The sequence below is a fragment of the Neolamprologus multifasciatus genome, chromosome 15, assembly GCF_963576455.1.
Source record: "Neolamprologus multifasciatus chromosome 15, fNeoMul1.2, whole genome shotgun sequence".
In the NCBI taxonomy this organism is placed as follows: Eukaryota; Metazoa; Chordata; class Actinopteri; order Cichliformes; family Cichlidae; genus Neolamprologus; species Neolamprologus multifasciatus.
Genome location: NC_140453.1, coordinates 16,812,708 through 16,838,914, shown reverse-complemented (window position 1 = coordinate 16,838,914; position 26,207 = coordinate 16,812,708). Strand labels below are relative to the sequence as shown.

The 26,207-nt window shown below is 40.7% G+C and overlaps 1 protein-coding gene across 1 annotated transcript; it reads left to right on the top strand.

The window, feature by feature from the left end:
- Positions 1-357: 357 nt before the first annotated feature.
- rab15 (RAB15, member RAS oncogene family) lies at positions 358-20,798 on the top strand. The gene is made up of 7 exons (XM_085132882.1): positions 358-882; positions 15,963-16,023; positions 17,432-17,492; positions 18,112-18,189; positions 18,710-18,799; positions 18,974-19,039; positions 19,158-20,798. Exons 1-7 carry the CDS (start codon positions 759-761, stop codon positions 19,317-19,319), a joined length of 642 nt encoding a protein of 213 aa, XP_084989008.1. The 5' UTR covers positions 358-758; the 3' UTR covers positions 19,320-20,798.
- Positions 20,799-26,207: the final 5,409 nt, after the last annotated feature.

Sequence of the window (26,207 nt, the reverse complement as noted above, 5' to 3'; positions counted from 1 at the left end):
GTAGCAGTATAGCTGGAACAGTCTATTGTAGATCCTGTCTCGGGACAGATACAGGCTGTATATCCAACCCATCTCTGTGGCCCCTAGCCCTGTAGATGCTACAAATAATAATCTACTCAAAGTAGCAGTAGCTTATATGATTGTTTGGACTTGATTGTTATTATTGTTATTATTACTGCATCCCAGAAATGTGCTGCAAGACACCAATAGCACCATACCTTACTAAAGAAAAAAAAAGACAAGCTTTATGTCTTTTCCTAGCTTTAGAAACACGTTTGTAAACAACCAATTTATGTTTTGTAATTCATAAACATTTTTAGATTTTGTTTTGGCAGATTTAAACAGCTAAAGTCTGGGAAATTTTGGCCTGGTGTATTATTTGTTGTCACTATCAGAACTTTTAAAGCCAACAGAGTGTACAGAACATGTTAAGATTCAAAACTAGTAGCGCGAAAGGGCCACTTTTATGTTGGAAAAACATCAACGGAAGTGTCTTTTTATCATCGAGTCTCACCTGACAGCGGTCCACCGCGCCCAGTGGAAGCTGGAGGCTGACTGTGGAGCTGGGGCATCCTTGTTTTGTTAACCACCGACCCAAAACCAGTGAGCAAACAAAAAAAGAAAAAAAAAAAACCCGAAGGCAAAGCCGTTTATGCTGAGCTTCTGAGCAGATATGGGATGCAGGTGGGGAGGGGTCGCTCGTCCATCGCTGAGTTAGCTGACTCCGGCTTTTATATTTCAATAATACGTGCAACACTATGGCTAAGCAGTACGATGTGCTCTTCCGACTCCTGCTTCTCGGAGATTCTGGGGTTGGGAAAACATGTTTGTTATGCAGATTCACGGACAACGAATTTCACCCATCTCACATCTCCACCATCGGTAAGACGCTGCACTGCCAGCAGGACTCGTTTGTTACCTGTTTTCTGCACTTCATGTTGATCAGCTTCCTGATTTATCCTAACCCTCTTTCATCGTTTTATGTGTGTGTGTTTCCCTTTTTTGTGGCCAATATTTTTTTACCAATTAGATCCAATAAGGTTGAACGGGAAAGTGCTGCGTTATTATTTAACCATAGCAGTGAATTCATACAGCAGAAATGGAAAAGCGTGATTGGATTGTTTGGAGAAGCCCTGAGAGGGGAAGAGCCAACACTTGGCAGCCATGCAGATGAGTTCACCAACTACCAGCACTTGGCACTGACTATGCAAACGAGTGCCATTCAAAAATAAAAAAAAATTATATATATATATATGAGAGAAGTGGACGTTTTGCATCAGCATCCTTGTTACCGGTTAAACTGGGGCCCTGGAGTCAGTAGGTGTGCATTAATTGGCTGCAAGTGGTTTCTGATCAAAGTTCCTTCTCAACTCAATGCCTCGCACAAATTTAGTGACCCATTCTGTGAGCTCTTTAAATAAAATGTAAAATCTTGTAAAATGAGAGTTTGTCAAATGATTAAAACTGCAAACATCACTGACTAAATATCAGTTACACAATCCAGGTATGCACTAATCAGATGTTCTCTCTGTGACTGACAGGGCTGACTCTGACATGTTCAGCTCCTTGTCTGTTTGCAGAACAAACTCGTAGATTTGCCACTTCCCCGTCAATGACTATTGACTCAGCAAAGCCGAGCCAGCCTTCATTCTCATAGTTAATATGGGCTGTGCGCTTAGTAGTTTGGATTCAGAGTCATGACAGGCGCATTACCGTGTTTTCCTTTGAGGTGAGGGAAATAAGGATATACAGTAAGCAGTGGGTTTTACTCACATGCTGCTGCAGAGTCTGCAGGCTGTGTTCTCTGTGTGTGTTTAGTTGATAGAGAGATCTGCAATTTGCCAGAAATGAAGAAGGGAGCATACAAACATTGCCATGGCTGGTGGGTGAAGAAAAAGTCAGGAAATGCTCCTGCTGGTTGTGAGTGATAACTGACTCTTGTAGTGAAAAGACACACAGAACATGTTGTCCAGATAAGGTCGAGGCAGTGAATCATGAATCCGGTGCTAAGCTATGTATTTACAGGCGGATATTACTTCACAAGATCCAATATAAAAAGGGAATAAGAACACGACTGTGTCTCTATTTGTTTCTTCCTTTTTATTTTTGGACTCCTTTAGTAGTTAAATAAATGTCTTCGTATGAATAATGCTCCTGTAAATAATCCACACTCTATTAAGCTCAAATTCATTTAAAGGCTTGTCTTCCCTCATGTTTTTGCCAGCCAGATGTGATATATGCCCACATGCATACAGCTGCAAAGGCTGCAGTATGCTATTTTAAGTCCTAGACCTATAGCACTCCACAGGAAACTTCCACCCTGGAGAGAGTGATGCTTACAGCCTATGCAGCAAGCCTTTCTCTTGTCTCCTACAAGGAAAATCCCAGCTGTTTGTGTATGTTGAAAATGATGAATATATCGATCTTTTTGTGCTTTTGTTAGACCATACCCAGTGTTCACAAGCACAGCTGGATGTGGTAAGAATCTGCCGTCTGGCAGGTAGTGAAATCCAGACTCATACAGGCCAGAGGAGCTGTTGGCAGCAGGTGGTGCCTATAAGCCACACTGAGAGGTCTTTCATGAAATAATTAAAAGTTAATTCTTCTGATAAACAGGGCCCACAAACTCCAAAGGGAAAGAGAGAGCAGGAGCTCAAGAGTGACCACCATCAGTGCTTTCCTTCAGTGGTTCAATGAATCATTTCCCAACCTTCACGCTGACAGAGGGATATAAATTCTCTCCCCTGTCCCCCTCATTGGTTACTCCATTATTTATCACATCCCTTTACGGTTCACTCATTCATTTTCCCGCTCCTAATTATCCCAAAAACTACTGCTCCCATGGCTTCTCATTTCTTCATAAAACACTATAAAAACCTGAGTCTCTCATTAAGCTGATGCTCCTGCTGTTACTCAGAATGCTACAATCACAACATGCAGACATTAACAGCTCCTAAACAGTGATATAATAAATAGATATTTATAAGTATGTGGATACCTGAAAACATATAGATTGCTGTTGTTATACTGTAGGCATTAATCTGCTGCAAGGCATTTGAAGACGGTGGATTTTCTCCCATATAGCCACAAGAGTATAAATTAAGGTTGTCAGCTGTGACTTGTGGGAGAAGGGTTTTGGTCCAGGGCATTTTAAGTGTTTCCACACCTGAAATCCATCAAAACTAGCTGTTTTGGTGGATTTCAACTAGCTGTTGTTGTTTAGCTGGCATTGCGTGGAGAATATTGTCATGTTGACATGTTGTTGAACTAACAGGCTTGGTTCAGACCAAAACTACAAAAACATAGCTGGGAAAACACGTCCACTGTTTCTAGAACTACATTTTCCTGTCAAAAGCGTCTGGACTTCTTTAAGTTACTTGAAGACGTTTCACCTCTCATCCGAGAAGCTTCTTCAGTTCTAAGGTCAAATGGTGGAGAGTCCCAGATATAAACCTAGTGGGAGTATCCCTCCACAGAGGGACAAAAGGACCCCCTGATGATCCTCTAACCACCTGAGCCAAGGTGTGAAAATGGGTGTGGGTCCCAATCAGCCAGAGTTTCGGGTGAGTTCATTGTGAAACCTGGCCCCACCTTGTCATGCGAATTCCTGAGGTCAGATGGCCCAGGATGTGAGTGGGCGTTAAGGCGTCTGGGAAGGGATCTCATTTTGTTCACATTTTGGACAGAGAGGACAGATGGTTTGTAAGAGGAGTGAAAGAAGCCATCTATGTCCACTGTGAGCGACCATCTTTGAACAGAGGCGGTGGTTTACGACACCAACTCTCTGCCATCTATAATCCAGTTTTGAGATCCCTTCCCAGACGCCTTAACGCCCACTCACATCCTGGGCCATCTGACCTCAGGAATTCGCATGACAAGGTGGGGCCAGGTTTCACAATGAACTCACCCGAAATACTGGCTGATTGGGACCCACACCAAGTTTCACACCTTGGCTCAGGCGATTAGAGGATCATCAGGGGTCCTTTTGTCCCTCTGTGGAGGGATACTCCCACTAGGTTTATATCTGGGACTCTCCACCATTTGACCTTAGAACTGAAGAAGCTTCTCGGATGAGAGGTGAAACGTCTTCAAGTAACTTAAAGAAGTCCAGACGCTTTTCTTTGCAAGCTCCTTTGACTACGATGACCTGGATGACTGAGAACCTTCACAGACATACATTTTCCTGTGTTTTTACAGCATTTTGTTGTCACGTGACCTGTAAATGCTTTTTGGCATTTGATGACAGGTCAGTCCCTGCCAATTCTACAGGAAGCAATTTTAAGTTATACATAAATATAAAGCTGTCAAATTGCGATCATTTACTGTAAAATACATGCAGACAGGTTTTCTAGCGTTAAACAGTTATTTTTACACTGAAATTACTGTAATTTAGATCAAGTTTCCTTCTATAAAAACATCACAATACTGTGCTGTGTAAAATATTGGCTATACACTGTAATATTGTCAGCCTGTTATTTAATGTAATTTTAACACCGATACTTTAATTACCATTGGAAGATACATTTTGCGTGCTGTAAATCTATATATACACTCACTTGATTACAAAACCCAGTTCAACTGCTCGTTTACACAAATATCTATCTGCCAATCACAAGGAAGCAAATCAGTGCATTTAGGCATGTGGACACGATCAAGACAATGGACATGAATTTGAAACAGGGCATCAGTAAGAAGAAGAAAGGTGATTTAAGGACTTTGAACATTGCATGGTTGTTGGTGCCAGATTGGCTGGTCTGAGTATTTCAGAAACTATTGAAGTGCTGTGATTTTCATGCGTAGCCATCTCCAGAGTTTACAGTCAGAGAACAGAGAAGAATTGCCAGGCTGCCTTGAGCTGATAGAAAGGAAAAGGTAACTGAAATAAGCACTCAGTGCAATCAATGTACGCAGAAAAGCATCTGTGAAAACCCGTTGAGCCTCACATGGGCTACAGCAACAGAAGAGGACACCAGGTGGCACTCATGTCAGCTAAGAAACTGAGCCTACCTCTCAGTGGACTCACCAAAATTTGACAACAGATGACTGAAAAAAGGTTGCCTGACCTGATGAGTCTTGATTTCTGCTGTAACATTTGGATTATAGTGTCAGAATTTGGCATAAGCAACATGAAAGCATAGATTGATCCTGCCTTGAATAAACAGTTCAGACTGGTGGTGGTGGTGTAATGGTGTGGGGGAGCCCCTTAGCACCAACACAACAGCCTACCCATATACTGCTGCTGACCATTTCAATCCCTTTATGGCCGATTAGCCATCTTCTGTTTTTATTTCCAGCAAGACTGCATGTCACAAAGCTCAATCATCTTTCTGGAACATACTATTGAATATCCTGCACGTAGATGGCCTCCGTGCTCATCGGATGTTAATCCAGTAAAGCACCTTTGGGATATGATGGAACAGGAGATTTGATCATGATTGGACGTGCAGCTGACAAATCCGCGGGGACTATGTGATGCTATCATGTCGGTGTGGTCCAAAATCTCTAAGGAATGTTTCCAACAACTTGTTAAGTTTGTATCATGCAGAATTAAAGCACTTCTGAAGGCAAAATACTCACGCAGTGCAGACCGTCATGTGTGACTTACAAATCTTCTGCCAGAAATCTACTTTATAACTTATGACATAGTCAGGAACCTCTTATGGCGTTACCTTCCACGTCACCTGATGTGCACCTTGGCGTAGACCATTGACTGTAGAAAACATGGACGACGCGACAGGTCCCCAAAAATGAAGCCAAAACGTCTCTATCGCCCCCTGGTGTCTGGCTGCAGTATAGGTCATAAACCCCGCCTCCTCCATGTTAGCGGATGGGACTGGGGTCAGACTAAAATAAATTTATTCTCCTTATATAATTTTTCTCCAAAGATTCTTTCTTTTGTTTTCAATAGTTCTCATCACGCTGATTGATGTTCAAGGGGTCTCCTTTCCCATAAGTTTGATTCTAATTCCTACCGCGGTGATGTTAAATTGGGGTGAAACGTCATCATAAGAGCTTTGACTGACAGCTGCAGTCACGGAGAAACTTGCGTATCTCTGTTCGCGAATAGCAGATAGAGCGTAGGCTCTGAGTGGAGGACCAGCGTTTACGCTACGAAAACACGACCGAGTGTTTTAACCTGACAGCCTGAGGTGTTCTTCAGTAAACTGGACTACCCGAGAGAAGGACCCGAGGCCCCGCTGCACTTTTTCGGTAAGTTAAACGTGTTTGTAAGCTAATCCTTAACTACCGTCCTTAACTAGCTCCTGAGACCTAGCTAGCTAAGATGAGCACTCGGCTGTCAGGGTTCGTTTAGCTAATCTGTGCAGGTGAATGAATTTACTAAAGAAATCAAGAGAAACGCCCCGGGCTGCTCAGTCACTAATTACTGTTACTGTACTTTTATTACAAGTATTATACTGTAAAAGCAACAGGCTGCACCCTGCTTCAGCTCCTGTGCAGAGCTGAATATTAAATATGTGCAAACAACAGCATGTTTTCAGTCTCTTGCCACATCTGTAAAGACAGTAACCATTTTTTTTAAGCTTGTACTTCAGTAACTCATCATTAATCAGGAACTATGGATTAGTGTACTGTAATACTGAAAAAAAATGTAAGAGAAGAACTTCAGATCCTGAGTGTGTGAGGACAGAAGCTTTATTTCAATATTGAGGGATAAAATTTATATCTGAGTTTGATGTTTCTGTTGTCTTTGTGATTACAGGAGCTGCCCTCCGATTCAGTCCTCAGCACCACCCAGTGACAGCAGACAAATCATCCAACATGTTCACATGTTAACTGCAAAATGAACTGATGGAAACAGTACAAAGGTTAAAGTACCACACGTGCTGTAGTGAAAGCTGCAGCTGTTTTATTGATAAAGCTAAAGGCAAAAAAACAAAAGGATTAATCACTCATGTAACTGTGCCACTATATATCAGCATTAACAGGACCTCAGTTTGGTGTTTCACAACGCTGCTGATCTCAGACCTGCACAGCTTCCGTTTTAAACACTTGATGTACTCAGCTGCACGAAGAGCATATGAGATTTTCTCTAACACAATTAAATAAAACCTGATGAAGGTCAAAGGTCGTCACTTGTATGTTGAACTACAAACTTGTCATCTGGAATTCTTTCACAGTTTTTTGCAGATAGTGTGTTATTTACCATGATGTGATTCAGAGTTATTCATACCAGAGTAACCAGAGAGGATCACATATTTTTAAATATATAACTTTCTACAGGACTGAATATAATATCTTTATGTAAAAGTCTGGAGCCTCTGGGGAGTATCTGATTATTTATTACATTACACAAACCAAAGGTCTCATCACAGTGTTGATGAAATGCTGGGTTTATCCATCTCCTGGGGCGGGCCTAAGGAGGAGTGCTGAAGATTTCCCTGTGAGGGAGCTGCTGGTGAAGATCATGAGTCCTGCTTGATCAATGCCATGAGCTTCAGTCTTCCTGTTGTTTCTTAAATGATGCCTCTTACAGCGGGTTAACAGAACTTATGGCACAGGACAGCTGTGATGAAAGAAAGGGAAGAAGTTTCTCCAAACCTCTGGACCCAGGAAACCCAGCTTGGTCCTGATGGTCTCCCTCACTAGTTTCTCTCCAGGGTGAATGTAGCTGTTGATATAATATGGACTCTATTATTAAATGAAAAGAACAAATTAGACTACACTACTGAAACGTTCTGCTGATGTTTTTAAAGTTTCCATGTTACCAAGCTGTAGAGATTTAAACAGTTTTAGATCCATTACACTCAGTCTTATGTTAAAATCTCAAAGGACAGCATTATATTTTTGATATTAACAGTAACTCTGGGCCTCTGTAGAGTGTGCAGCTGATCTCGTCGCTGTCTAAAAATGGATTTAAAAAAACCACAAGAAATGCCGAATCCTTCAATAACACAGACTATTAGAGTAGCAGGTGTGTAGCATCGCTAACTAGCTAGCAACAAGCCTCTAACAGTGCATATGCTAGCGGCTAATCTAGCTAACGAATTAACAACAGAGCGATTTTAGAACTATAAGATGATAAGCTGTGTGTCTTTTTTTTTTTTATAACAGTGACATGGTTGTATTTACCTTAAACGAGTCGTCAGTCGCGGTAAACCACCAAAAAAAACTCGAGCAGCCGGGCTACGTAAAAAGTGTAGGGGGGCGTGTTTGCGGTCACGTCCAGCGGGTGTGTGGGGGGGAGCATTACACAGTGGCTCCAAATTTGCAAGATGGCAGCCTCCACAAGCGGGGTATTTTGGCTTCATTTTTGCACAATGGTAGGAGGCGGGGTCGCGTCGTCCATCTTTTCTACAGTCAATGGCGTAGACGTTTGCAGCGTAGGATTAAAAATCCCCACAGAAGACTAAATCAAGCTTTAATCCGTGTCCACATTTGCGTCTCCTGAGTTAAATTTGTTGTCTTTCTTGCACTGAGACAAGATCCCTTTTTTCATTAGTATTCACCGTTGCCATGTTACACTGGAAACCACTTAACACATCCACAGCAATCAAAATCTAAGCACTAGGAACAAAATAACACCACATTACTTTTAAATATGAACTTAATATTTACACTTCCTTAATTAGCCATGTCTGGCTTGGGTCCAGTTTATTTTTAAAATTTCTGTATGTTATGCACTATTTGAAGTAGTGAGTCATCTCTAATATGCTTTTAAATCATTAGACTCCACAGAAACTTGCCTTTATTATTATTTTCTATTAGATTTAACACAAGCATTTGAAGTATTCACAAAATACTGCACCTTACTTACCTTAAAAAATTCCTATATCTTTTACAATACTTTCTTCCAGCATATTTAGATTCATCGCCTTCTGAAAGAGGTGTTCGATAGGCAGTTAGTGTAAGTCACTTGGTCTCTTTACCATGAAATAAAATCAGTGCTATAGTCATTAAAACTGCCACAGCATGTATGAAACGAGAAACTATGACTTAGCTTTCTCGTTTCAGCTGACTAAAAATGGAAAGATTGAATATTAAGAGTCAAGCAAGGCCACGGTAATTGGAGCAAGAGTTCTGATCGCACCTGAATGAGTAATACTTCCTCTCTTGTTGAGGTATTTCATTTTATTTTCACAGATAGCTGTGTTCGGGGGCTGGAGCGTGCACACTTGTCTGACAAAGAGCAGCTGCAGAGATGATTTAGTAATGGTATTCAGTCACACTGCTGAGTTTAATCTTCCTCACTGTTACCTTGCCAGTCTTGTCACTGGCCTCATTGGACCTCCTGGCTGTCAAAACACCAATAAAATATCAGCCCTGTGCTGCTCTATATCATAGCTCAATAAGCAGCTGTCCACATTGTACTGATCCCGGTGGTGTTATGGTTATACACGTAGCTCGCTGCTGCTTGATAAGCTCAGTACTCTAAAGGGTCAGAAATGGATTACAGCCAGCACAGATGGCTATCCTATTGTAGGAGGTTATCAGGGAAACAGAGGTGTTGTCATAGACGTGGCTTTTCTGCACCTTTCCATAGCACAGATAGCGTAATCTTATGAGTATATTATGTCAGCTGAGGTGGCTATAGTTGAGGTTGTATTTGTCAGAAAGTTTCAGATGGCTGGCGACTTTACTGCACGTTTCTCTTACTGCAGTTCCTGTCACGTCTCTAATGTGTCTTTCTTACTGGCTAAAATTCAGCCCCAAACCATGACAGAGCCTGCACTCTGTTTTACAGATGTACAACTGGAGAGAGGGTGAATATCACTGAATATCAGTGATATTCCTCTCTGCTGACCTCCTGCATACACATCGACAATGATTTCCTTCTTTCTGAATGACTTTCAGATGCTGTTCATTTGCTGTAGATTAGTTTTTTCTAGGCCTGCCACTTTTTTTTTCTCCAGTTATCCAGTTCCCCAAAGATATCATTTAGAATTGGTTCTTTCCTAAATTAGGTGCACAAGAATTTTTATCTAACATTTAATCATAGAGTATAAACGTTTTGACCAATTGACCCTGAACGTTTCATACTGAGAGTCATTTTCAATGGTTACTCGGACACAAAAAGATTCACAGTGCACAGCCAAGATTGACGCACCAAAACCAGAAGAAGGTCCCCTTTTTCTATCACCATTACAACTTCCTCCTTCAACCACAATGTGGCTCAGCTGCAGACAGTTCAGCGAGAAGTGGCTCAGATCACACGGCTGAGCTGCCACCCTCAAGCACAGATTAGGTACATGGTCCATGAATTTAATATGTTTTACACAACTCTTTCTGCAGAAGTTTTTCATACATGCACTCATACACCTCAAGATCCTTAAATAGATTTCATTTTAATTAAATCTTTCTAAAAGAAGTTTTTTTTAGGATATGTGACATTTTAGTACTGATAAAAAAAGGTTTTAAGTGGAGATTCCTTAAACTCATCAGCATTTGCCTTCAGTATTTCTATACTTATTTGTTTCCTTCTTCGTTGAAGCAGCTGACATCTATTAGTAAGGTACATTTCTGCCATCTACTTGGCTTGAGTGTAGTTAGAAGACCCTTTATTATAAAATGACTCCAAGGGTTCAGTATTAATCATTCACAGTTCTTGTTATACTGTGTTAAAGCAACATTTTTCCTGGATAACCTTCTTTTCAACCCATTAAAGCAGACTGTGTCATCCTGCAACTGTCAAATACAACAGGTGCCAAGGAATGTAAAAGCTACTTCACTAACTATAAACTAGCATAAACCTCTTTCCTATGAATAGACACATTACAAATGCTAACTTAATGACGTGTCTTTTTCTTCTCTGGTACTCAGTCACATGTTGGCTGCATAACTTTGTATTCAGTCATAAAACACTTTGACAACCCTTTCTCTTGGACCTTTTCTAAAATTCTGTAGAATTTTTTCCTCTGGCTCGGATATTTTACCCATCTTAAAAAGACATGTTCCACTGTTTTTCTCCCTTGACATCCCTCAAACCCTGTGTTTTGCTTTCACATCCTCGCTCTTGCTTTTAATCCCTCATGTGCTATTATCAGCCTTAAATTTAAAAAAAAGTTTTGCCACCTTTTTTCCTCTATGTGTTCCTGGTACTGAAGAATCCTAATAAGATTGTGTTTCAATACAGATTGATGACAAGTTTATTATTGCCAAAGAAGGATTGCCCCTTGTCCTTGTGTTCCCCAAAGACAACAGCTGTTGACAGCTGTTGTCTGTCCTCTGCTAGTAATGCTAGTCATGCATGTCAGATCCATCCCCCAGTGACTGGGTGTCAGTGCCAGAGCATCCATCCGTCCATCCATCTGTTTGTGAGCCTGTCACCATTACCTACAGCACGCTGACATATTTTACTGCCTAATCCGTCTTGCACAGTCAAACATAGTCATCCCAGTAATTAGTCAAGTCAATTTTGGGTGTGTAGCCATTTGTTTTTACATGGCTCTCAAATTGCTGATTGTGAAATGCTGACGTGTTCAATTAACTGCTGTCTCTCATACTGTGCACATTGTGCCTCTGAAGGGAAGAAGCAAAGCTGACAAGAAGCGATTGTTTTTTTCAAGGTGTTCCTCAAGATTAATGTTTTTTTTTTTTTACAGAGCTACAAAAGCTGAGCGCAGGATTTAGTATGCAGTATTCATATCGCTAACTCAAATGTGTGCAAGTCACGGACACGATTCAGCTCTATTCTCTATCATATATTCCCTCAGGACAATAGACTTTGCCAGTTCATATAACAAAAAGCAATAACATTTCAAATAGTAACAGACTGTCATTAAAATGTACTTGTGTCTTTCCTTTTAAGGCTTTTTTAACCGATTGCAGATAGTTGCAACACATTAAAACATTTATGGCTGTAACAGCAGTTACACATGCTTTTTTAAAAATTCTGTCCTTGAACAGCAGTATTCAGGGCGTTCTACATTTTTTCTAATGCAGACTGAAAAATGTGGGGAAAAGAAGCTTAGAACACAGACATGTTTATGTTGAAGGCTGTCTTTGTTTCTACGTGCTTTGCAACTACAACTAAATTTGCCTCATTTCGCACAGTTGTTATAAAGTAATCAAAAGCAATATAAAAGATGAATGTCGCCACGGTGATGCCACGCAGTTGAATTCTGCATAGCGAAGGTTCAGTGTTACCATTTGGCCGCTGACAGGTTTTTCTTAGAGCTAAAAATGACCACAGTTGTATAGAAGGCTGGGGTGCTAATGCTAGCAAGTTTGGTTAGCAAAGCGAACTGTATACATGCAATGAAAAGGCATAGATATGCAAAGCTGAAGTGCGAACCTTTTTGGTGGTCTGCATCAATATTAATCTGATTATTCCATTAAATGCTCAAAAAGGCACAAACACATTGGAGAGCCAACTTCGTTTAGCAGAGATGAACTGAAAGTTAAGGTGACCACACTCGTAACTCCAGTGTGCAGAGAAAAAAGTTATGAATAAAACAACTTTAAATTGTTATGAAGAGGGAAACTGTCCTTAGAGGCTCAAACAATTTTTCTACCAGGCTGTAAACACACTTTTTTCTGCTGTAAAGTTGGCCATTTAACATGAAAGTCTATCGGGATTGGCTCATTTTTGAAGCCTCAAGTGGCCATTCTAGCAACTGCAGTTTTTGTTGGGGGTTTTTGGCTTTTTCATCTTTAGAGGTTCCTGCTTGTCCAATGGCAGCTTGATAGAAAAACCCCTTCTTCCTGTCAATAGGATAAGTTTTGTAAAATGGCTGGCAGGATGGCTGGCTTGATGAAAAGCCCACTGAAGTTGATTTTTTTTTAGCAGCTAAAAGAAGACAGTGTAGGCTGAAGCATGACTTGCTTTTACCAAAATAGAACTTAGACTTTAATGATTTGTCAGTTTAGTTTTCTTGATTTTCCAGATTTGGTCAGATTCGTAGTTGTAGACATTCACTGCTAAACTGCAGAGCCCATTAGGCTTTCTGTCTATATCCGCATTTTCTGCTCAAATTGTTACAATTTGCATGAATGACTATCTGACTTGCTTAATACAATGCAGGAAGACAGCATCTTTTTTTTAATGGTCTCCTCTCTTGTCTCAAGCCTCGGGCACGGCAAGCTGCTGATTGTGATGCTGACCTTTCATTTAGTCTGAAATCTCTCTGGTCAAAGGCAAAGGTTGAGTATAACTTTTAAATGAGGCCCCTTATTGTCAAGCCAGTTCACTCTAGCCTCCAGCAACATTCACTGGACTCCTTCTTAGCCTAAGTATAATCTGAAAACAAGTTCGGCCAGCTGTAGTAGATATGCCAGCTTTTCTTTTTTTTTTTTCTTTTTTTTTTTTTTTTTACCTGTCCCGTTTGGCTCTTTTGCCATCAGAATTATTGTCTAAAGGCGAAGAAAGATGCCCAACGGATTTTCTTTACCAAATTGACCATCCCAGCTTTGCCGCAATGGTCCATTTGATTCACCTTTTATTCTTTATTTTATTGTCACTTGCTGAATACGGGACAGACTTGACTGGGGGAAAGAAAAGGGAGAAAGAAAGAGGGAAAGAAAAACAGTTGAGAAGAGGGACGGGGAGAAGGGCAAAGAACAAAAACCAACAGAATAAGCAGAAGAAAAAAAAATACATATATTGATCACCTGGATCACCTGTTGAGAAAGAAAAAAGAAAACAAGCAGAAGAAAACGAGAGTAATAGAATAAACAACATCACAATGATATATGGGAATATGACAGTAAATACTAAATATTAAACATTATTGTGCAGCACGTAAGATCGACAGCACAGTGTGCTTTGAGGTAGGAGCCAAAAAGGGTGTAGTTTGTGTGTGTGTGATCACCCTTGTGTACACCTGTGAGCATGGACGCGCTTGTTTTTTTTAAAAGGTTCCTTCATGTAATGATCTGCTAGAGGGTGTGGGGGGCCACTGCCCCGTCCTCCAGGGCATGAAGCAGGTATGGAGGAGATCAAAACTCCAGACATCCAGAGGCCCCCAGAACACAAGAGACCAAGGAAGACCAACAGAGGGGCAGTATATGCCAGCTTTTCCTTATGTCAGTGTCTTAGAAAATGAACCTCATAATAAAAAACACAAGCAGGACGTTTTCCATTTCTGTGAATCGATTGGACCCGGTAGCTCTTTCTGTGCGCGTGACGCTGGCTGTGGCACAGGGGTGTTGAGTATCAGGTTAATTGGGATGAACAGTTAATTGATTTCCCAGGGATTAGTGCGGTCTATAGAAGCCTGTGGGTGTGCTTTGTATTGACCTAACTGCATTAGTCTGCATTATAGATAGAGAAAGGAGATGAGGAAAACAATGACTGTAGTTGAATGTAAAATCTGATTGCTTTGTTTAGGAATTTTACTGTATCTTATCCAAACGTTAAAGACTTACTATAGCAGTTGTTTGTTGTTATTATTGATATTCAGGGGGTTTGGGGGTATTACCATGCAAAACAGGACTCAGTTTACTGCAGTTTCTGTAGATCCTGGCTTCAGGCTCTTCTTCTACAGTCTTATTACATATACACTACTGTCAAAAAGTCCTCATTTCCCCACATTTCTTTATGTTTTTTTCTAAGGAGCCGGAATTTCTTATAATTTTAAGGCTATATTGAACAAGAGTTTTCCAGAGTTTCTGAAGTTCTTTCAATGTTTTTCTTTGGTGATTTGTTGCTTTGTCATTCATTTGAAGTCCACTCCTTGCATCTCACTGTTGCAAAGTCTTTTTTAATTTGTTAAGCCACTTAAGACTTACCTATGAGTCTTTGGAGCATTAAAAAGGACACCTAACTCAAGGGAACCAGTGTTGTGTATACAAATAACAGCCAACTAAGAACCAATTTTAAATTGTGTCTTTTTGCATTTTGGTCTTAGAAGCCTTTAACAAAAACTTAGCATTTTAAGCATTTCTTTCATTAATGCAAGGAAAAATTGTATTAAATAGTGTTTTTGCAAAAAGAATGTGATTCACAAATAACTATTAGTGAAAAACCTGGCATATGTCAGCATGGTAAGATGTGGAAAGCAGCAAAAGCTTCATTTTTTGTCCTGACAATGATTCCAAACATTTTATAAAACAAACCTAGTAAAAGCATGCATGCACGGTAAACAAAAAATGCCACGGTGCACAAATATCAGTCATGGATTGGCCTCCCCAGAGCCCAGACCTCAATATTATTGAAGCAGTGTGGGATCATCTTGACAGAGAACAGAACAAAAGGCAACATCCAAAGTAGAGTTTTAAAGTTTTGAAGCTGCTTAAAGAAATTACAAGAAAGCTTGTCTGAGACTTGAATAATTAAAATTGTCATACCAAATATTGACTTTCAAGCTCAACAGACTTGTGCAAAACCTAGTTTTTGCTTTATATACTGTATTTCCATGTATGTTTGTCCATGTTTCCATAAAATGCTGCACATTTACAAGCAAAGTATAAATGCCTAAAAACTAAAAACTCTCATATATGTTCAAAAATGGACAGTCCTCATGATAGAAAATAAACTTGCCCCTGTCTGACTTTCTGTGAATAATATCACACTCAGCTGTCTAAAATAGATCAGAGATCGCTGAAGCACGAGTGACTGCTTAGTTAACCCCTTCACAGCTCTCTTTTCTTTCTTCCCATCCCTCCTGTTTGCTGTTATGTTGTGCTCAGTTATCATATAGCTCTTTTTTTCTTGTTCCACCTCCCCAACCCCTCCCCCACGCAGTCAATACAAAGGACTGAACTAAACGAGCACTCTGCTCACCGGATCATTAGCTCGACCTTCTCTCAGGCTGATTATACAGGGATGATGTGCCTCTCTTTGTGTTAATGTTTCCTATGATGTTGCAAAGCTGGACCAGATAGTGGTAAACGTCCATCTGTCGGACAAGCTTGGTTAATTAATGTCGGTCGCTTATCGAAAGGAGAGTGTGTACAATTCTGACAACAGTCAGAGCATTTAGGCTGTCTCTGGGAGAAATATCAAATAAAGCTACTTTGTGAATGTGATGCTGTGTTTCCTCATCGTATCTTCTCCCTTGCAGGGGTCGACTTTAAAATGAAGACACTACTAATAGATGGTATCAAAGTCCGCATACAGATATGGTAAGAAACTGGAAAGAGACAAAATCTTATTATAAGGTGTTGTATGTTGTTTGAAGGGTTAGCCATAGACTGCATGTGAAAAATAAAAAAAGTATTATGTAAACTATAATGCCAGCTACTGATATGTGGGCTACTGTTCTGAAACCTCATGTCAGACATGAAGGCCGCCACCATCTCGGGGGTTTATTTGAGCACAAAGGGACCGTATTTGGATTGAAGGGTGGAGATAACAAGCTTGGTTAGCAAGGTGTATTCATAAATCGCATAATTTCTAATTAGTGATAAAATAAAGTACAATCAGCATAGTGGTTAACACGTTTGGCCTACACAAGTTCCCTTGTTTGCAGTTAGCAGGAGAGACAAATCCTGATAGGATTGTGTTGGGAACGTCATCTGTGTTTCTTAAAATTAAACAGGAAAAGCTGAAAGAAACTTTGGTGCACAATAAGCCGTGCTATTTGTCAGATAATTATATCAAAGGTGACCCAAAAGGCACAACCGCAGATGAAAGAGTGATTTCAAAACACAGATATTTCTCAATTTGAAGACATAGTATGACCAAGATTTACAAAATATTTTTTAATACAGTGTCCCAGATCAAAAATGAATGATTGAGTCCAAAAACTCAGCAGGAAGGTGTTTTCAGAGGTCAACACAGAAAATTATTTTCCCAGAGATTTCTATAGGATAGAATTTCTTTTTCTAACCTCAGCTAACTCCATCTGGCGGCCTTCAGATAGCATCCAGGTTTAAAGCCCACCTGCATTGACTTCACATAGAAGATAGCACGTACATTTTAGTCACCCATCTTTCATGCATATTAAATCCTTGATCCAGTTGAAAGGATGATGGTGTAAATTTGCTCTGAGCAAAAAAGCATTTTTGTAGCACCAAACCTGGCGTTTGTGCCCTGTCATAACTCACAACTAGAGTGATGACATTTTCCCAAACGTAACCACTGATGCGTTACACTGACGTTGTAGAATTAAGTAGAAATCGAAATGCATGAAGGAATTTTCTTTTTATGCAAAAAATTGTCAAAATGCAGTTAAATCAGGTTTTTTTTTTTAGAAAAGACTTTCATGAATTTAACCAGATCACAGATCAACTGCTGTTTTTTTTGCATTTTATCTAGAGAGCCTATAACCCACATTTCACATACATCTGTCTACCTAAAGTCTTAACTTTGACATTGCAAAAGCTGCACAAGAGTCACTAAAAGAAGCTCTGCTGACCACAGTTTGCCTTTTTTTGTTATTGTCTGAAAAGCTGAAAAGGTATTTTAAGTGTCTGGTCGAGATTTTGCTAAGTGTCCTCTTTAGCATCAACACTTCTAATTACCTGCCTCCTGCGCTCCATGTCATTGTATTATAATCACAAAATGAATATTCATATGTTTGTTTTGCAGGGACACTGCGGGCCAGGAAAGGTACCAGACCATCACTAAGCAGTACTACAGACGAGCACAGGTAGCTGACCTTAAGTCTTCTTTAGTTACTCTGCCATAAATTGATGCAATATTATTTCTGCACACACACAGTACAAATTTAAGTCTAATCTGTTTTAAATTCAGTTTGTTCCAGCTACAAGAATAACCCTTGCCTAATCCTTACAGCTGCTTATATTACTTCTCTTAAAGGGATCATAGTGGAGCTGCTACCCTGAGGTTTTCACAACAAAAGGATTTTTATCTGAGACTAGTGGTGTCGTAAATGTTCTTCCTTTCCTCAAAGGAGTGTGTAGCCCTTTCGCAGCAGCATGAAATTTGTTTTGGGCTGCTAAAGAGGTTAAACCAGAAACTGGTAATGAAATTGAAAGGAAAGTTTCTTTATCCTGTTTTGTGCTCTAAAACAGTTGAGTGGATTTCTCTTCCAGACTGTGTCTCACAACACAGAACACACTGCCAGTAGAGGCAGCCAGTTTTCCAAGTGCTAGTCTGATTTGTTTATGGGAATCATAGGAACGTGTTATGAAATGCTCCAAAAACGGTTCAAGCAACTTAGAACATTTTGTAAACATGGATCTCAAAGGTACTTGAAAAATATGCATGTTGTTGTTGTTTTAAAATCTTTGACCATCTCTTTTCAGGGGATCTTCCTGGTATATGACATCACGAGTGAGCGATCCTTCCAGCACATCATGAAGTGGGCCAGCGACGTGGACGAGGTGAGTCAGTGTGATTTGGGATTTAAGAACTCAATAAATCAGGCACATTTTTCAAATGTACCGAGTGTGCAGAGGCTCCAGCTTGACGAAGAACATATGGCTGGCATGGTGTGATGGAAACCAAACACACTGACCTGACAGCTATTCTGCATTTACGGTGTTTCGTCTTCGTTTGTCATAAATATCGGAAAGAATGCGGTTTTTCCACATGCGCTCACTTTTTCTTCATAAAGCTCTCTCGTCTTCCGCTTCCCTTTATCATTTCCCAGGTGATCTTATGCTATTAATTTAGTCATTATGAATGTAATTTCCTCTATGGGTCTCTCCAAATATATCACCTATTGATGCTGGCACGCTTCCCACTTGCTTTTAATCTAGGTCTCATTTCCTGTACACTGTCGCGCTCTCTGCATTCTCCTGGCATTTGAAACAGCTCTCTGCTGTCTTATCGCTTTCATTTTGTTTTCTGCTCTTCTCCCTTGTAAACATCTCATCGTGTCCACATCACAAACCCCTGCAGTACGCTCCTGACAAGGTCCAGAAGATCCTCGTAGGGAACAAGTCAGATGAAGTGGACAAGAGGCAGGTGGCCACTGAGCAAGGCATCAAGGTGGGTCACTCTGGCATCGATGGCTATGTGTACCTAGCAGAACTTGAGTTCGATTTTGTGGCTCTGCTTTGCTGTTTAGATACCTGGGATTATTCGGGAGAGAGGGACTAAAGAAGCATAACGTGCTCAGTTTTTTTCCATTTGCTCCCATTTTCACCGTAATCTGTCTTCCAGCTGGCCAAGGCTTATGGAATGGATTTCTTTGAGACAAGTGCCTTCACCAATCATAATATAACAGAGGTGAGGTTACACGGGGAGACACTTCTCTCAAGGCCGTGCACAGAAATGCATGTACCTGTAATTGCATCACGGGGGAAATTTCTTGGTGTCTCATCATGTCTATGTGTCTCCTCCAAAGACTTTTACACGACTGGCTGAGCAGGTGCTGGCAGCCAACAAAAAGGACCTGGATCTACTCCGGATGTCTGTTAACGACGAGCTCAATCTCACTGCTCTGGAGGAAGAGGAGGGACTCTGTGACAGTGCTGCTGGCGACCAACGCAAAGGCTGCTGGTGTTAGAGGAAAACCTTGAATCCTGACTGAACATATGTCACACATGCCACACACTTTGCACACTCCTGGAAAAATGTGTTTCCTTTTTCTTTTCTTTTTTTCTCACCTGAGGATGAGGCTCGCGTGTCTGTAATTTTGATATCAGCTATGTTTCATCTTAGTATTTAATTTAGTTTGGTGGAGCAGGGCCAAAAGTTCTAACAAGTCACTTGAAAGCAGTTTTAAGGGTCAAGCAAGACATATTTTGCTGAACAAAGGCTGTTTGCCTCCTTGTAACTGAATGTTCACCATTTTCTGAACAGTTTAGCATGTCTTTGTAACCAAATGTGATCTCTATCCACTGCAAATTTGGCAATGGGCACAAAACTTCTATAAGGGGTGAAAATGAAAACCTGATAATGTTTTCTTTATAAGTTACACAGATGTAGAGTACAGAGGAACTGGTTGAAATCCCCTTTTTTACCTTTAAATGCTTTAGATCCAGTACAAGATATTACCACAAGAGGGTGCTATATGCATTGCAAAAACAGCACTCGAGATGTCCAGCGGTCATTACATACCTGTTTTTCCTCTTCTTCCGTTCGTTTTTGGTTTTATTTGCACTTGCAGTGGCTTCCTTCAACGGAGCGAAATGATTCTGAATATATGCATCCACTTTATTGCATTTTGTTTGCATTGTTTTCATACATATCATGACTACAGAGGAAGTGCTGATTTACCAGTCTATGGCGAGGGAAACATTGAGAGCAAAATAATATAGTTTCCCTGTAGCAAACAGAAGGTATTTTTATTATTTTATAGAGTTTGTTTATATAAGAAACTATAGTACAGGTGGATCGCTGACTGCTTATTGCATTGTACATACCACATTTTTAAAAGCAATGTAGATTGATAGACTCATGAACTTCACTGTAGAAGGCTGTATAAAAAGTCCACATGGGTATTCTCGATGGTCTAAAATATTCCCTTTGTGAAGATAATAATGTATCGATCATTTTGTTCTTTTAATAGCTGTTTTGTACAGAGTTCAGTGGAGATGCCTTTTCTTTTGTTTGCTCACAGATTTAACAAAGGACGAATGAGGGTTCTGCATGCGTTTCACACTCCTTTCCTTTCTTTTCATTGTAACTTCAATGAAGTTAATATTCACCTAACCGTAATATAAGTGAAGCATTTGACCAGAGTTGCCTGTTTGGAGAGTAGACACAGAAAGATGAACTTTGGCTACATTTTTTGCAACTTAGTATTACTAAATGCTACTCAAAACAATTGTTAACGTGTGCAACATGTGAAGCGGCGGTATGTCGTAGCAAATTATGTTCTGGACTACACTCTAGATACACAACTTATCTGTCTTGTTTTCAGGAACTTTATTTTTCTCTTTCTTTCAGACTACTTTAATTGCATTTGTGTAACTGTATTACATGCAACATGTTAACCTTGAAGAAATGATGTCTGATGTTTATGAGTAAATACTTGCAGTTATATGACACTGTGCTCAGATGTCTTCTTGGTAATCACTAAATATGATTTGGAGATGCACTACATTCTACTATGCTAAATGTTCGGGTACTAAAGACTAGATTTTAATGGCAAAAACATAAAACCTTTGCTTATTTAACCCCTTTTTAATAATTATTATCAGAATCCCTGAAATGACACGTTTCCTGCTTTTTGTCTTTTAATGGCCATTATTACTCTTACCAGATGATGGTATTGCAGTGTGTCCAGTAACATAGAATTGCTGTATTGTGATATAATTATCAATGTGTGGGCAATGGTATCATATCATATGCTGAACTGCTCTCACTTTAGACAGAAAATGAGTCTAAATCTGAAATACAGTTTATTGTGTTCGAAATTTCTTTATCAAACCAAACCACTGTCTTTCCCTCTAGTTGGCCAGATGTTGCCAGTGTATAAACCTAACCATCAATAATGCAATTTCAGTCCAGTAACTACAAGTTAAGGATGCTGCCAGCATTTGTTACTTAACAAGTATGTTAATTACTGAATCCACATTAAGCTAAAACACAAGACAATCTGTTGTGCAAGTGTAGGTGGTCACTGGTAGCATGGCAACTCTCACAATGACACCGGCATTGAGTTGCAGTTAGACTGTGGTGAGCTGCACAAGTTACTGAATCTTTAAATTTTAGCACAACCAGACGCACATACATTTTTCCCCTTCAAATGTTAGTGAAAATGTATTTTCTGCTAAGTGTGCTCATTTATTCTTTTCCTTTTAGAAAATAGAGCTATCCATCCATTTTCTCTGACCGTGATCTGAGAGGCAATAATTTATACATGGCTGAAGGATACATATTATAGGTGTGCCCAATAAATTAAAATTCTCAGATACGTGTTTCATAGTAAACATAAAATGCATTGATGACAACTGTTATAAATGTGTACCCGAGATGGCGTACCAAGCCCTAAGTATGATGGAAGAAGGAGTGTTGATTGCGAGAGCAGCTGACCTGAAAGATAGGATCATGGCAAAGCTGGAAACCTGGATCCTCCGTAACTGGTTACCAAGACTGCATGAAGTACCCTCTGAAAGTCTACTAGAAGATGGGACTGCAGCATTACAGACAATCCCTACTGCAACCATCACTGAAACCAACCAGCTGATCTAGACCACAGCAGTAGTGGTCACTGATATGCTTGGCTACAAGATGAACAGGCACAAGGAGCAGTAACCTCCATGGAGAAGGAGATTAGAGGCTGAGGTCAAGGTAGCACAGAGGAAACTTAATCAAAAAATTGGAGCTGCAGAAAGGTGCAATAAAGAAGGTGCCTAAGAAATACAGCAAGGTGCCCATACCTGAGCCTTGGAAACTGCCAAGCAAAGACTCACAGCCTTGGCCAGTTGATTGAAGAGGTACAGCAGAGAGATAGAAGGTAGAAGAACAAACCAGCACTTCATCACAGAACCTTCTAAGGTGTTCTCGGAGTGGCAGGGCAACAATATGAGAACAGCACCACCAATGGTGGAGACAGGGCAATACTGGACATATGGGAGCCAACGGCAATGCTCAGTGGATCTAAGAGCAGACCACAGCAACATCCCTGCACAGGGTCCAGTAACCATCACAGTGGCGGATATCCAAGAAAGGGTCTCCAGTATGAAGACCTGGACAGCACCATCCCCAACATGTTTCACGCCTACTGGCTGAAGAAGCTGATTGCACTCTATGAGCATTTGGCAGCTCAAATGAACCAGCTGCTAGTCAACAAGAGACACCCAAAATGCCTGACTGAGGCCTTGATAGTCCTGATCCTCAAGGAACTCCAGAAAGGACCGGTCCCATCCAACTACCAGTACCACATGGAAGCTCCTTTCAGGTATCATAGCGGCTAAGATGAACAGGCACATAAGCGGGGCACAGAAAGGAATTCGCAACAATACTAGAAGTGCAAAACACCAGCTCCTGGTAGACAGACCAGTTGCCCAAGACTGCAAGACCAGACTGACCTACCACAGCACCACCTAGATTGACTACAAGAAAGCCAATGACTCAATGGCCCACACATGGATTCTGGAATGCCTAGAACTATACGAGATCAACAGGACCCTAAGAGCCTTCATCAGGAACTCAGTGGGGATGTGGCAAACAACACTAGAGGCCACCTTCAAGTCCATAGCATAGGTCACCATGAAGTGCAGGATCTACCAAGGAGATTCTCTGTCCCCACTGCTGTTCTGCTAAGTTTACATGCAAATGGGTGGCTATCAATAGACCTCCTGTGGTATTGGTGCAAGAGGTCTGTGATAAACTTGAACCTCAACCCTTTCTTATTTATGCTGCATTAGGCCTAGACTGATGGGGGCTTCCCATACTGTTTCTTCTTCACTCACCCCTTTTCACTCTATATGTGTTTATACACACATTACATTTAATCATTAGTTATTCTTAAACTCTAGCTCTCTTCCACAGTGGGTATTTTGTCGTGCCTCCCTCTGCTCTCTTCTTTCCCCTCATCTCCATCCAGTCGCGGCAGATGGCTGCCCTTCCTTGAGCTTGGTTCTGCTGGAGGTTTCTTCCTGGTTAAATAAGAGTTTTTCCTTTCCACTGTCGCCAAGTGCTTGCTCACAGGGGGTTGTTTGATTGTTGGGGCTCTATTATTATACGGTCCTTAACTTCCAGTGCCTTGAGGTGACTGCTTAAAATTAAAGTGGATTTTGAGAAGACCCGAGAAGATGGAGGTGTCACAGGAGCAAATTCGTTCACCTTCACTTAAGGTTCAGTGCATCTTGTGACGGACTTGCCAAGATGGAAGGATCAAAACACTTGCTGTAGGGTGGTCAATCATCCATCCATCCATCCATCCATCCATCCATCCATCCATCCATCAGGGTCTAGGTTATTGAGGCAGCAATTTAAGCAAAAAACCTCACTCTGCCCAACCACCTCCTCCAGCTCTTCTGGTGGGACATCATAGCAATCCCAAGCCAGCTGAAAGACATCTTTTCTGTGTCTAACATTTGAGTCCAAAATCTCCCATAGATGTTCAACTGGGTTAAACATCTGAATCCCATCATTTTCATGCTCATCAAACCATTCGGTGAATCAATGTTCCACTCATGAACATCTGCATTCGTTGTGTTTCTCCACTGATTTACTCAGGATTTTCCTTTAATGTGTCTCCAGACTCCCTGTCACCAAACTCACATTGTTGCTTTGTTACATAAACAATACCCTAGATCTCTGCTGATGAAACGAGAGCTGCTTTTGTCTCACCTCTTAATTTAACCACTAGGTGACAGATTCGCCCCATTAGTTTGCCGGAGCCTGCTTCGACTGTAAGAGTGCGAGTCCCTTAAAATGTGTCGTTTATACTGTAACACAGGGAATATTTACAACAGCGGATAAACAGCAGAGTCAGTTCCCACATATGAATTGCCATCTGGTGGTCACTCTTATTAAATGTAACTTGAATACTTGAAACATCCCCTTGCCCACATTATTCCTAAACCACAAGGAATAAATAAATAAAAGTGACAGCTTTACTTTACAGCAATGCCCTACACATTTGTTTAGCACACTCAGGAAAACTGTACCAAATAAATGTTTCATTATGAGTCAGTGACAGGGACAGGGGGAAAAAAGCTGCAAAGCTTTTGTTCATCACCTCATCGGAGCTGTTAATGTTGTGAACTCATTAAAGCGCTTTGGGTGAAATTACCATAATGATGAATATGCATGTGGAACTGTTGTCTGCTTGATAGATGTGACAACTCGGTATCTATCACAAGGCTGAGTGACACACGGACACACGTACAGAATAGCAAGTCGGCTTACACGCTGACACAAAGCACCCACACATAAACACACACACGCACACACAGTTTGTACAGACGTATACATCTAAACATGGAGGCAGTTCATTCTTGCTGTTGTGAGCAGAAGCTATCATCATTATCTTCATCATCATCATTTTCTGCAACACAATCCCCTGCCACATCACTTCAGGTCTTGCAGCTGTCTGACATTCAACCATATGGTGCGTGTGTGTGCGTGTCAGCGTATGTGAGCGTAAATGAAGGAATGTTTGGGAGCTGCAGTGACATAACTGGATGGATATGTGTGCGGAGAAGTGTGGGGGTGGAGGAGAAAGACGGAGTAGCTCCCCTAATAAAAACAGAGGACCGAGTTCATTCATGGTCAAAAGATCGAGTACTTGTGATTTAAAGTGTCACGGCAATTTTTTCAGCCACCTGGAGGAAGAAGGTATAACAATCACACACCAATCAGCCGCAACATTAAAACCCCTGAAAGGTCAAGTGAAATTCATTGATCCACTTGTTACAAAACACCATGCTGCTGGGAAACCTCAAGCCCCAAGATCTGTTGTTGAACGCCAAGCACACCCTCAGGCTGATAGGATGCAAAATCCCAGGACTATACACTACAGGACATATAAAGATAAGATCTTGCAGATAATTCTGTAACAGACAGATATATTGTAGTAAGTGCATGTAGCATGAAAGATTTCCTGTCCTTGTGGTATGCATCTGTTATAGAAGGCGATCCACTGCCTGTCCAGTGAGTGGTGAAGACGATGGTCACATGATGTGAAACATTTTTTACAAGTTTCAAAGGTGTCCAGTTTGGAGCCAGTCACAGTCACAGAGACAGTTTTCTCTGATGCCGCAATAAAGTACACTGCACTGAACACAACTCACTGGTAAAAAAAAAAACTCCATCGTTTTCCTGCACACACAGAAGGATCTCAGCTTCCATTGGAAGTAGAACCTGTTCATCCCCCTTTTTTGTGCACAGTTTCTCTGTTTGTATTCCAGTTCAGCCTGCTGTCGATGTAGATGCCCGGGTACTTTGCGCTCCTCCGTCACATCAACATCCTGTCCCAGGACAGACAGGAGTCGTGATGCCGTCGTCTTCCTTCTGAAGTCGATCACCACCTCTCTGGTCTGATTCACATTCAAAAGAAAATAATTCTTCCCACCCGCTCCACAGAATAATCCAGTAGTGCTCTGTACTCCTCCTGCCCATCACGTAAGCATTCAACTGAATCGTCACAGTATTTCTGTAGGTGGTGTGACCCATAGTTAGATTGAAGGTCTGAAATAAATAAAGTTATTAACTGAGCGTGTCAGCTAACATCCTGTGGATGTGTTCTTTAAAGATCACAAATCCCCAAATATTTATTTATTTTTCTTGTTTTCGTGATCTTGATTTGGCAAATTATAGTCTTGTGATGTTTTCAGAATACCTCCAGGCCATTTTCTCCCGATGATGAAGCAAATCTTATGTAACGATAATAAGAATTCCAATGTTGTCTAAATGACAACATTATTTGTGATGATAAGAAAATAAAAGTAGGAAAAATAATCACACGCTCCATTACATAAGAGTGTTTACTCGCTAG

What these genes read in the sequence shown, in the direction of transcription:
- rab15 (XM_085132882.1), top strand. Translation starts at nt 759, where the DNA reads ATGGCTAAGCAGTACGATGTGCTCTTCCGACTCCTGCTTCTCGGAGAT. An exon ending in AAAGTCCGCATACAGATATG is followed by an intron (nt 16,024 to 17,431) that starts GTAAGAAACTGG and finishes TTTGTTTTGCAG; the next exon opens with GGACACTGCGGGCCAGGAAA. An exon ending in CCACTGAGCAAGGCATCAAG is followed by an intron (nt 18,800 to 18,973) that starts GTGGGTCACTCT and finishes TCTGTCTTCCAG; the next exon opens with CTGGCCAAGGCTTATGGAAT.